This window comes from Herpailurus yagouaroundi, unplaced genomic scaffold (assembly GCF_014898765.1).
Source record: "Herpailurus yagouaroundi ecotype Mexico unplaced genomic scaffold, PumYag 28, whole genome shotgun sequence".
Taxonomy (NCBI): Eukaryota; Metazoa; Chordata; class Mammalia; order Carnivora; family Felidae; genus Herpailurus; species Herpailurus yagouaroundi.
This window is the reverse complement of record NW_024412376.1, coordinates 11,111,510-11,125,162: the sequence shown is the minus strand read 5'-3', so window position 1 is coordinate 11,125,162 and position 13,653 is coordinate 11,111,510. Positions and strand designations below refer to the sequence as shown.

The window sequence follows — 13,653 nt, the reverse complement described above, 5'->3', positions numbered from 1 at the left end:
TCTCCATCCTCATCTTCTGATATGTCTATTTTTTCATTTTTGTCTCTCTTTTTTTAAAAAATTTTTAGACAGAGCATGAGTGGGGGAGGGGTAGAGAGAGGGAGACACAGAATCCAAAGCAGGCCTCAGGCTCTGAGCCGTCAGCAGAACCTGAAACGGGACTCAAACCTGCAGACCATGAGATCATGACCTGAGCCAAAGTCAGATGCTTAGTTGACTGAACCACCCAGGTGCCCCTGTCTGTCTTGTTTTTAATGAACTATCTGAAAGTTTTCCATTCTAAAATGGCATCGTGAGTCTTTTGAGGGTGCTATAAGTGCTCTGTATCCGGATCTGGATATTAATATACACATGTGAAAACACATTGAGCATTTAGTGTGCATCTGGCCACGAATTACCCTTTCCTCGTGTGGTTCACAGGTTCTCAACTGTGCCAGTACTAATCTCAGTTAAAGACCCTCTGCCTTTATCCCTTCCAAAGCCAGTCTCCAGTCTTCAGAAGCCGGGGGATTAGGAGGTGGACAACTGCTAGTGATACAGAATTGGGGAGGGCATCTAGGAATTCATCTGCTTTTTTTTTTTTTTTAACGTTTATTTATTTTTGAGACAGAGAGAGAGCATGAACAGGGGAGGGGCAGAGAGAGAGGGAGACACAGAATCTGAAACAGGCTCCAGGCTCTGAGCTGTCAGCACAGAGCCCGACGCGGGGCTCAAACTCACGGACCATGAGATCATGACCTGAGCCAAAGTCAGACGCTTAACCGACGGAGCCACCCAGGCGCCCCTGCTTTTTAAGTAACTTTCAGGAAGTTCACTGGGCCTGTTAAGTCAGTTACTTTAATCTTTTTTCCAAGCTTCCAGAAAGGTGTTGTCTCCTCTGCATTATTTCCATTCTTCTTGTTGGAGATAGGTCTTAATATACCCATTTGCTTTTATGTTAGTGGGGCTTGGGAGGTATCAAAATCATATGTGTAGTTTCAAGCTATGATTTTAATCTAGAAGTCTATATTTTTTTATGTTAAATCAAATTTGCATTCCTAAATTAACTTAGTTGTGATATATTACTATTTTTTAATAAAACTGCTGGCTTCATTTTGCTTTTTAGGAGTTTTACAGATATGATTTAAGTGGAATTGGCTTGTGATTTTCCATTTTCGCTGTCCCTGTTTGATTTGTTTATTAAGGTTATACTAAATTCATAGTCCCCTTTCTTTCTATTCCCTGGAACAGTTTATGTAAGATGGAACGATAGCTTCCTTGAAAGTTTAATAAACTCACTTGTAAAATTATTTAGGCTTACTGTTTGTTACAAGGATATTATAAACTCTTGATTATGTTTTCTTAGAAATTTGTCCATTTTGTCTTTTAATTTTATTGAGGTAAAAGTCGTATTTATTCACATATTTTTGTATCTCTGACAAATCTGTGGCTGTTTTTGTTAACAATATTATTGTTCGGGTCTTCTTTTATCTTTTTTCCTACTGCGGTCTCATTAAAGATCTGCCTGTTTTATCTTTTCAACAAACCAACATATAGTTTGGCAAAATATTTTATTCAGATTTCATAAATATGTCTGTAGATTGAGATATGTTATGGAAAAGGCAAATATGGAATTGTTCACTGAATTCTAAGATTTTTTTAATGTTTATGTATTTTTGAGAGAGAGAGAGAGAGAGAGAGACACAGAGTGATCAGGAGAGGGGCAGAGAGAGAGGGAGACACAGAATCTGAAACAGGCTCCAGGCTCTGAGCTGTCAGCACAGAGCCCAACATGGGGCTTGAACCCATGAACCGGGAGATCATGACCTGAGCCAAAGTTGGTTGCTTAACTGACTGAGCCACCCAGGTGCCCCTGTTCACTGAATTCTAAACACTCAGGAGTTGAGGGGTACCCTTTGAAACTTGAAATACATATTTTTCTTTTTTTTTTAATGTTTATTTATTTTGAGAGAGAGTGTGCATGTGCCTCATTGTGAAGATTCCAAATTTATTTCTAAAAATGACTAGCCTCAAATAAAATTGTAGTGTATTATTTTTCATATTTTTAAGTTTATTTTGAGAGAGTGCGAGCTCACACCAGCAGGGGAAGGGCGGAGAGAGAGGGAAAGAGAGAATCCCAAGCAGGCTCTGCACTGTCATTGCAGTGGAGCTCGATCTCAGGACCAAGAGATCACAACAACCTGAGCCGATATCAAGAGACGGACGTTTAACAGACTGAGCCACCCAGGCACCCTGAAAAATATATTTTTCATAATAAAATGGTATGGAAGAGGTCATCTTCAAATACTGTTGTTATCTAAAACTGGAGGTTTAAGAATAGTTTGGATAAACTTGTGTATGATAGATGTATGTAAATTAAATCTAGCAATCCTTTAAGTGCATGTTTTTTTTTTATTTAAAAAAAGAGAGAAAAAAGGTCCTGTGATCATAGAGCTGTGTTCATGAAGTGGTAGGTTCTTGGCTCTGTCTATTGTTTTATCTTCCTATTGTTAAACTTTTTATCTCTAACTTTTGAGGCTCTTTCATTAGCTTTTGTGCCCATATGTCGCATACACTTTGTCCTTGTTAATTTGCCGTACCTATAAATAACTACCTACTTTATCAGGTAAACTTTTCCCTGACTTTGTTTTACCTATTTATTTAGACTTCAAAATGTTTACACCTTAAATATTCTTAAAATGGCTGTATCTTCCTAGAAAATAGACACTTTATATTTTTTTCTCATTTGTATGTTTATTATCTCCTTAAACATATGTCTTTTGGGTAGATGGTGAACAGTGTAGGATGGACTGGCTAGTGTAGGGACACAATATTTGTTGGTTAAGAACAATCTGTTATTCTTTGCATGGTCATATATGAGTCAAATGTTTTTTGTACATCTCTTCTTTAAACTTCTTGGACATTAATGTTTATTATTTACCATTCTGTAACTTGCCTGTGGTACATATAGTTAAGTGTTTGATAAGTAGTTGGTAGTCTGACATGCTGGAACGGAAAAATTAGAAAATAGTGTAATTTTGAAGTTTAAAATTTATAACATTCCATCTTTTTCCTTCTAATTGTCTCTTTTTAACCCATCCCTTTCAGCAATAGATGTCAGGCTTCTCTTATAATTAACAGATATATTAGCTAGATATCTTCCTTAAAAAGGATATGGAGCAGAGGTGTTGATAGTTGAAAGTATTTTTTGAAAATGTTTAAAACAAATTATTATTGAGCTCTTTTCAAAATGTGTAAGTTCTTCCTAGTCATTTGAAATACATTGTGGTTCTTATTCTTTCTATATAATTTTTGATTATTTTTTTAAGATCTCCAAGAGGTTTGTCTCATTCTCCTTGGGCTGTGAAAAAGATTAACCCTAGATGTAATGATCATTATCAAAGTATGTATCAAAAGAGGCTAATAGATGAAGCTAAGATTTTGAAAAACCTCCATCATCCAAACATTGTAGGTAAGTTTAAATTTATTTCGTAGCAGTATGTGTGTTTATTCAGAAACTGTGTAATAATCTCTTAACCAGTTTCACTAATAAAAATGGAGATGATGGTGGAGTTTGGCAAGAATCAAATTATTGTGACTGTTTTAGAATATAAATTATTATGTAATATTTGTAATGTTTATATATATTTAAAATTTCATGGGAATAAATATAGTCATTATGATGCTGGCACTGTAAAGAATTCAGGAATATACAATGATCTTATTTAGAGAATTTCCTTATTTTCTAATATAATTAAGACTGGTGAAACCATTATATTTAGGAAGGCATAGAGCATTTCATTTAAAAATATTTTAATTTGCAATACTGTTGGCAAGCACTGAAGTCATTTTAAATTATATCTACTGAATTAGTTTCATAAACAGTGGTTTCATTGTATTTTGTCAGTGTTACTCCAGACACGTTTTCGATCACCGTAAAAAAACATAAATACAGTTGTTCTTCCCTATTCTAGTAAGAAAATATCCTGTTTTCTTTAAGGTTATCGTGCTTTCACTGAAGCCAGTGACGGTAGTCTGTGTCTTGCTATGGAATACGGAGGGGAAAAGTCTTTAAATGACTTAATAGAAGAACGAAATAAAGACAGCCAAGATCCTTTTCCAGCAGCCATAATTTTAAAAGTTGCTTTGAACATGGCAAAAGGGTTAAAGGTAACCATGCCATTATGTTTTAAATGACTTCTATGGGACTTTATATACCTAATTACAAGGTGGGATTTTTTTTTTTCCCCCAAAAGAGGTAGTTGCCTTAAGTTAAAGTCTTTATAAACTCTCCTATTGCATAGTGCACTATTTCCTTGTTTTGATCAGCAAAGTATTGTTTGAAGCCTTTATGTAGCCTGAAATAACCCAACCCAGGTAGTTTTGTTTATAGAGATCATGTGTTAGGTGTAGTTAAAAGGATTAATCAGTTTAACACAAATTTAGTAATTATTCCTGGGGGTGCAGCCTAACCCTTCTTTCATGTAAATAAACCTCTTAAGATTGTTTTGTGGGATGTTAAGTTTTGAACATCAGTTTACATGTGTGGGTTAAATGAAAAAAGCTCTCTCATTTATTTGTTATGCAAATAAATTGTTGTGACTTTTGATAGATACTGTGTAAAGAAGGAAAACTTTTGTTTTAAAGTTTATTTATATATTTTTAGAGAGTGAGTGCAAGAGAGAGCAGGGGAGGAGCAGAGAGAGGGGAAGACAGAATCCAGAGTAGGCCCCATGCTGTCAGTGAGGAGCCTGACTTGGGGCTTGAACTCACAAATGGTGAGATCATGACCTGAGCGAGATCAAGAGTTGGACACTTAACCAACTGAACCACCCAGGCACCCTGGGAAAAGAATTCTTTATCCTAATAACCAAACAGAAGTAATGCTGGTTTTGGGGCGCCTGGGTGGCGCAGTCGGTTAAGCGTCCGACTTCAGCCAGGTCACGATCTCGCAGTCCGTGAGTTCGAGCCCCGCATCGGGCTCTGGGCTGATGGCTCAGAGCCTGGAGCCTGTTTCCGATTCTGTGTCTCCCTCTCTCTCTGCCCCTCCCCCGTTCATGCTCTGTCTCTCTCTGTCCCAAAAATAAATAAACGTTGAAAAAAAAAAAATTAAAAAAAAAAAAAAAGAAGTAATGCTGGTTCTAAAACACCGTTGAATGACTCAAAAGTGGATCATGATTGATACTGATATCAAAGTCGCATGTTAAGAGTTAGTATGTAAGCCAATTTGACAATAAATTATATTCATTAAAAAATAAATAAAAGAAAAAAATAACTGTATTAGTTTTGGGGCACCTGGGTGGCTCAGTTGGTTAAGCATCTGACTCTTGATTTCAGCTCAGGTCATGAACTCACAGATCGTGAGATCAAGCCCCATGTCGGGCTCTGTACTGACAGTGTGGAGCCTGCTTGGGATTCTTTCTGTCCCTCTCTCTCTCTCTCTCTCTGCCCCTCCCCAGCTCACTCGTGCTCTCTCGCTCTCTCTCTTTCAAAATAAATAAACTTTTAAAAAAAATAATAAGTTAAGCACAGTAAGTGTTCCAAGATACATACCAAAAATTGTCTCTGCAGTATTTTCAAACCCAGCTCACAGAGTAGATGCTCAGATGCTGATGAACAAATAACAGTGTAGCAAGATTATTTTTGATTATGCGTGAGTAGCACACTAAGAAAGAGTTGGTGTGTAAAACAAAATATAGTCTTAGATTACATTTCTGCTTCCTCTTCTGCTTGTGACCTCTGTGTAGCCCTTAGTCATCTGTTCTGCATCACTTCAGTCATTTGAGAAAAGTGTGCCTCATTGTGAAGATCCCAAATTTACTTCTAAAAATGACTAGCCTCAAGGAAAATTTGGTGAATTTTTAAAAATATATTTGTATTACTTAGAGAGAGAGAGAGAGAGAGCCATGAGCAGGGGAGGGGCAGAGAGAGGGAGAGAGAGAATCCCAAGCAGACTCTCCGCCCCGCCTTAAAGCCTGTTGGAGGGCTCAATCTCACGAACCATGAGATCATGACTGACTGAGCCACCCAGGTGCTCCAATTGTGGTATATTTTTAAAGCTGCAGTGTCTTCTTTTAATAGACAAGTATGAGATGAGTTTGAAAATAAAAAAGTTAGCTTACCTATAAATGGACATTGATTTTCAAAGACTCCTTTAGGTCTGGTCAGTATGGCGGACTATGGTAACAAAGGATGTTCCCTGGTCTGACTTCAGATAGTTTGAAATGATGAACAGATACAATCCTACAGTTCAGGAAGGGAGTTCAAGTTGTTATTTTTGTTTGAAGGTTATGCTATATTTTTATCAGTTTATATATTTGCTCAGATGTATTAAATTTCAACTGTTTTAGTATCTACACCAAGAAAAGAAACTGCTTCATGGAGACATAAAGTCCTCAAATGTTGTAATTAAAGGTGATTTTGAAACAATTAAAATCTGTGATGTAGGAGTCTCTCTACCACTGGATGAAAATATGACTGGTAAGTAGTATTTTTTTTTATTTTTATGCAATTTTTAGGTTTCTAATTTTTACATATTTAAATAGGTAATAAGTTTATATACTTAAAATTAAAAACTATGTATAAAAAGTATACAATAAATAGTACCACTCCTTTCCTGTCTCTCTTCCACCCAGCCTCCAGCCCCCTGCTTTGTCACACCAATATAAATTATTGCATTTTTATTAATATACTTTAACTGAAGATAACTTTAGGAACTATTTCTAACCTGGCTTGGGATTTTTATGTGGTAAAATATCTGGGAGTAGAAAACAGTTTTAATAAGGTTTTATAAAGGAACTCATTTAGTTTCGCATAATGATAAGATTGGGGAAACTGTTAGAAGAAGAAATGGGTGGAAGTAGGAGAGAGGGGTGCTAATAAAGCTAGATCTTCTGCTGCTTGCCCTTTGGCCTGCCCCGACTCCTTCTCTGATGTAAATACTGACCATTCTCGACTCCTTCTTCTCTGATATAAATACTGACCATTCTCAGTGAATTTAAGATCTTGGTAAGAACCAAGAGCCAGCATCATAAAGAAGGTCCCTGCTTTAAACATGTTATTTAATAAATAACATTTAAATGTGCTTCTTCATATGAATATGTGGTAAAATGAAGGTTAATGAATGCTGTTTAGAACTTTTGTACGCTTTTTTTTTTTTTTTATGTTTATTTATTTTCGAGAGAGCACGAGCAGGGTAGAGGCAGAGAAAGAGGGAGACAAGGAATCTGAAGCAGGCTCCAGATTCCGAGCCATCAGCACAGAGCCCGATGAGGGCTCGAACTCAAAAACCGTGAGATATGACCTGAGCTGAAGTCAGACGCTCAACCAACTGAGCCACCCAGGTGCCCCAGAACTTTTGTACACTTTAATTTCTAGTAAAAATCAGCGAGTTAAGTGAAGAAAAAAGCCAAGATGAATAGAGTGACTTTATAAAGATGTCTGTATTCATTCATAAAGATAGGACTGTTATGAGCCTTTAGGCTATATAACTGCTACCAAGTTGAAACTTTCGAAAATAAAGGAGAAATTATGAAACAGGATGCAAGTAAGATATTTTTGGCATAATTTTCTCAATCCTTAGTAGGTCAAATAGACAAAACTAAGATGTAGAATATCTGAGTAGATAATAAGGTGAATCTCTATACATCCAAGTATTTATTAAAACTGAACGCACATAAAGTTACAAGAGAGAACCTGAGATTACATTGTCCTCAGTGCTGCAAATCTAGAAATTAGTGACACAATTGGAAACAAAACACCCACATTTTTCAAGAATTTAAAATATTTGTAAATAATTCTTAGCTGAAATCAAATTCCAGCTATACTGTATTTAGAAAATCAAATCAAAACCTATTCGATATGGTCAATACTAAAAGCAAAACATTTTCATTATTTAACCTTTATGAAACTAAGTTTGAGTTTTGAATTCACATCAGGTAAAAACATAAATGAAGCCTTAGAGACAGAAAGCAGAAGTGAATGAATAAATCCATAAATTCTGCATTATCCCAACATGATCTGTTTTATTTTAGAACATGTCAAAGTTCATGGTTTGTAAACATGTGAAGTTCAACCTTGATACATGTTCAAACATAGCCGGGAAAATTTTGTGAAAGAATGATGAATAGGAATTTTCCTGAGGTGATGTTAAGTATTATAAAGCCACAGTAGTGAAAGCAGTGATATTCCTGCCAAAGTAGGCAGAAAAATGTAAGGAGTCCAGTAGTCCCAAATATTATCAAATTTATTATATAACACTGACGTTTAGTAGTATTGAGAAAGAAGTAGTTGAGTCAGTAAATGATGATGTGTGGACATTTTAGAAAAAATAAAGCTGTTTTCCATTCTCAGTCTAATCCTTGTAGGATTAAGATGTGAGGATTAAGATTTTAAGATGTTAAAAAAGAGTAGTGAAAAAAATTACAGGTAAATAATTCATTAAAATTGGGCTTAAGAAGGACACTAAAACTAGAAACCATTTTATGTTATGTTATTCTTTTCAGGAGTAGGATTTAGTGATTCATTATTACATCTAACACCCAGTACTCTTCCTAACAAGTGCCCTCCTTAATGCCTATCACCCATCTAGCCCATGCCCGCCCAACACCCCACCAGCAACCCTCAGTTTGTTCTCTGTATTTAAGAGTCTCTAATGGTTTGTCTCCTCTCTGTCTTTATCTTATTTTTCCTTCCCTTCCCCCATGTTCATCTGTTTTGTTTCTCAACTTCCACACATGAGTGAAATCATGTATTTGTCTTTGGCTGACTTACTCCCAAATTAGCTTAACATGTACTCTCATACACTAAGTATAAGTTGCAATTCAGGTTATCATTCAGTATCATATCAGGTATCATTCACGTTAGGATAAGTTTTGCTGTGGTAGCATACACCCTCAAAAACTTCAGTGGCTTAAAGCAATCACATCTTATTCAAGCTACAGATCCATTATGGCTATGTTTCATTCTCATTTTTAGGACCTAAGCGGCTAGAACATCCGCTATACGGAACACTGCCGTCACTGTACATATGGAGGGTAAAAAGGCTCCAGAGCTGTGCAGTACAGTAGCCACTAGCTACATACAGTTATTGAAATTAATAAATATTTGAAAAGTTTAAAAATTGATTTCCTCAGCCACCCCAGCCACTTTTCAAGTGCTCAGTAGCTGCCTGTGGTTAGTGCCTACCATATTGGGACAATGCAGATATGGAACATTTTTATTACCACAGAAAGTTCTGTTGGAAAGTGCTGCTCCACAAGTCTTGCACTAACAATTAAATGCCCCAGATTAGAAATGACAGAAGCCACTTCTTTCACAACTCACTGACCAGAACAAGTCAGATGGCTCCATCCAACCTTGACAGGCCAAAAAGTGCATCCATCTTTGTGTCCAGATGGGGGAGAGTATGACCTACTTGATGAACAGCACTGTAACTGCTACAATGGTACAGTCTTTTCAGAGGGCAATTTGGAAATCTATATTTAAAAAACAAAAACAAAACAAAACAAAAAAACCCCTTTCAAAATGCCCTTTGATCCTGTAATTCATTCCCAAGAACATATTCCAAAAAATAATTGGGCACTGCAGACATTTTTTATAGTAATCTGATATATTAATTTCTGCAAAACCAAGAGACTTAGGCTTGTAGAAGAAATAGAGTTAAGACAGAAGAATCAAAACTCATGCAGTGTTGAAAACACAGCAGTAACGAAAACGATAACAATACTGATAAAAATACTAACACGTGAAATCTTCACTGGTGCCCAGCATCAGCCCATCCTGTGAAGCCATAAACCCTGGGTTTGTGCTTCCTTGAAGGTGTATATTTGAGGGCATTTATTTTCAATACATACTTTTAATTAAAAACTTGATCTGGCGTTCTCAAAAAAACATTTGTAAGCCTGGGGGAAATGTCTCCGCAGCTCCTTTACCGGCACTCTCCGCTTCATCAATTTATGCTTATAGTCAGCATAGCAGTTCTTAAAGCTACTAAACCAGCCATACATTAAGAGAAGGCAGTTCTCTTCTTTTTTCTCTTGGGCTAAGGCTTTCTCTTTATGAGGAAGTTTACTCCTAAGCACTTGAAAAATAACAGGTGCTGGGAGAGAAATTAATCTTTTTACTGAATTGTGTATGTACTAACTTATAAAAATATACATTGTAGCAGAATAGACCATGCAAAACTTTAGGTGAATGTCCACCAGTAAGGAGTGGTTTAATTTATTGTACCACCACACAATAGAATGTTATTAAAATGATACAGGTTTATATTTGTAGGAATGGTATATCCAGCTATATTGAGTGAGATGAACAGATCGTAAAATAGCACTTAAATATGTACACATTAAGAAAAGTTTGGAAAAAAATACACCTAAATCTTTAAAAGTTTTCTTTTTCTTTTCTTTTTTTTTCTTTTTAACATTTACTCATTTTTGAGAGACAGATTGTGAGTGGAGGAGAGGCAGAGAGGGAGACACAGGATATGAGGCAGGCTCCAGGCTCTGAGCTGTCAGCACAGAGCCCAACGCAGGGTTTGATCTCACAGACTGCGAGATCATGACCTGAGCTGAAGTTGGATGCTTAACCAACTGAGCCACCACGGTGCCTCTTTACAAGTTATTTTTAAGTTTTGTGTTTCAATAGGTGGTATATTCCCATGTTTCACAACTATAATATAAGGTTGCTGTGACAAGCCCAGTTTTAACAGTGGTTATCTCTAGATTATTTATTTAACAAATATTGTTAATACTTAGTATGGCCAAGCACTGTGCCAGGTATTATGAATATAGAGGAAAATAGGATAGACACAGTCCTTACCCTTTCTTAAGAATTTTTGTATGTATTTTTTATTGATTTTAATTGATTATAGTTTGATTTAATTATAGTTAGCACACAATATTATGTTAGTTTCAGGTGTATGATAAACCTATACATTACGCTATGCTTTCCCAAGTGTAGCTACCATCTGTGACCATACAATGCTATGCTGTAACTTTCATCCCTATGACTTATTCTTCCCATAACTGGAAACTGTATCTCCCTTTCACTCATTTTGCCCATGCCCCGCATCCCTCTCCCCTCTGGCAACCATCAGTTCTCTGAATTTGTAGGTCTGGTTTCTGCTTTTTGTTTGTCTTTAATGATGATTTTTAAAATGATTTAAAATGATTTTCTTTAAAAAAAATTTTTTTAATGTTTATTTTTGAGAGAGAGAGTGAGCTGGGGAGGGGCAGGGAGACTGTATATTAATTTTATATCCTGAAACTTTACTGTATTCATTTATTACTTCTAATAGGTTTTTGGTGGAGTCTTTAGGGTTTTCTGTGCAAAGCATCTTCTCATCTGCAGCTTACTTCTTCCTAAGTTGGATGTCTTTTTTTTTTCTTGTCTGATTACAATGGCTTGGACTTCTAGTACTAAGTTGAATAAAAGTGGCACAAGTGGACATCCTTACATTGTTCCTGATCTTAGAGGAAAAGTTCTCAGTTTTTCATCATTGAGACTGATGTTAGCTGTGGTTTTCTATTTATGGCCTTTATTATGTTGAGGTATATTTCCTCTAAACCCACTTTGTTTTATGAATTTTCATCATGAACAGATGTCAGATTTTGTCAAAAGCCTTTTCTGCGTCTTTTGAGATGATCATATGATTTTTTTTTAAGTTTATTTATTTTGAGAGAGAGAGAGCACACATATGCAAATAGGGGAGGGGCAGAGAAAAAAGGAGAGAAAGAATCCCAAACAGGCTTTGTGCTGTCAGCTCAGAACCCAACACAAGGCTTGATCTGATCTCACGGACTGTGAGATCACGACCTGAGCCAAAATGGAGAATCAGACACTTTTAACTGACTGAGCAACCCAGGTGCCTCAAGATGATCATATGATTTTTATCCTTTGTTTTGTTGGTATGGTTAATCACGTTGATTGATTTATCAATCTTAAACCATCTTTGCATCCCTGGAATAAAATCCATTGATTATGGTGAAGGATCCTTTAATTATACCATTGTATGCAGTTTGCCAATATTTTATTGAGGATTTTTACATATATGTTCATCAGGGATATTGGCTGGTAGTTTTATTGGGTTTTTTTGTTTTTGTTTTTTGTTTTTGTAGTGTCTTTATCTAGTTTTGGTATCAGTGCAATGCTGACCTTGTAGAATACATTTGAATTTTTTTTTTTTAATGTTTATTTTTGAGAGAGAGAGAGATAGAACATGAGCGAGGGAGGGGCAGAGAGAGGAAGAAACAGAACTTGAAGCAGACTTCAGGCTCTAAGCTGTTAGCACAGAGCCCGACATGGGGCTTGAACTCACGAACTGCGAGATCATGACTTGAGCCAAAGTTGGATGCTCAACTGACTGAGCGACCCAGGCACCCTGTAGAATATACTTGGACGTTCTCCTTCCTCTTCTGTTTTTTTCAGTTCTTAACCCTTTTACTGTTCATAATCTAGGACAGCAAGCTGCTCTTGAATGACTATTATGATGACTATTATGATAGAAGGGATTATATAAACACAACAGTGCCACTTAACACAGCCTAGATGTTGAGAAAGGCCTTCCTAAATAAATAATGTTTCAGCTAAGAATTGAAGAATGAGGAGAAGCTCCAGTTTAATTATTTTTCAGTTTGGCATAATGACCATGAGAACTAAGGTAATGTCTGCTTATCCTTTTTGAATGTAGCAAAGGGCAATAAAATACCATTGTTTCTGTATTGACAAAAAGGAATGAGTCAACCATCAGTTGATTATCACACCAGACTTTTGTCAGAACAATCCATCTTCACAGAGAAGCAGTCTTGATCAGTAACATATGTGGGGGAACCACTTTCATTATGTTTAAATTCTAATCTCACGCTTGGGCAAATATCCGCGGATATATAGGAAATGCACTTGGCTGGCATCTCCAATTGGAGCTGATGTATTAGATCCTGAGCTCTAGAAAGCTATTTGGTGTGGTCCATCCCTGTAGGAATTTGACCAACATAGAATGAGGTATGACTGACTCCTTAACCTTACCACCAGACTCACTGCCCTTGTCGACCATGTCTAGACTCTTACCTAGTCGGGCATTCTATTAGGTGCCTCTTAGGTACAAGGTGGGATGGGGGAAAACCTTCAGGGAGCTTATACTGGACATGACTGCCTTCCAATGTGTACTGTCCAAAAGCTGGTGTAAGTGAAAAGGCTCTCATAGAGACATCTTTTGTCCTTGCCACCCGATGCTGGGTGCTGCCCCAGTCTGGCTTCTTCGTTCTCACTCTGTCTTCAGAGTGTACTTATTAGATGTACGCCTCCCCACCAGAATGTTGAATGAATGAATTAATGAGTGCTTGTCTACTGGCTCTTTGGTTTCCTGAGTGCGAGATTCTCATTTTTCTCTCTCCCTCCTCCCATTTGTTCTGTCTTTATTAATGTGAGAGGGAGAAAGGAAAGAAGGGAGGGAAGGAAGAAGGAAATGGAAATATGAGTAGGCCTATGTCATTCCTGGGCAGAAGCTTTCAGAGCCAATGTGTGATTTGACCCTTATCCTTTCCCCTGACATAGCAATTACAGAAGCAGAGAAATGGTACTTCTCTCTGCCTGATGACAGTATGGTTTGAAAATGGAGAAGCTGGAGCACAGAGATGCATTGATCTGTTCACAGTCACACAACTCACAAATGTCCTT

The 13,653-nt window shown here is 36.8% G+C and overlaps 1 protein-coding gene across 5 annotated transcripts in view; it reads left to right on the top strand.

The window, feature by feature from the left end:
• The window catches only part of PBK (PDZ binding kinase), a 29,533-nt gene that overhangs the window by 13,678 nt on the left and 2,202 nt on the right, over positions 1–13,653 (top strand). For all 5 annotated transcript variants that reach the window (XM_040464994.1, XM_040464708.1, XM_040464790.1 and 2 more), the window contains exons 4-6: positions 3,309–3,451; positions 3,980–4,149; positions 6,330–6,459. In XM_040464994.1, coding sequence (XP_040320928.1) covers positions 3,309–3,451; positions 3,980–4,149; positions 6,330–6,459 — 443 coding nt within the window. The remainder of the gene's footprint in view (positions 1–3,308; positions 3,452–3,979; positions 4,150–6,329; positions 6,460–13,653) is intronic.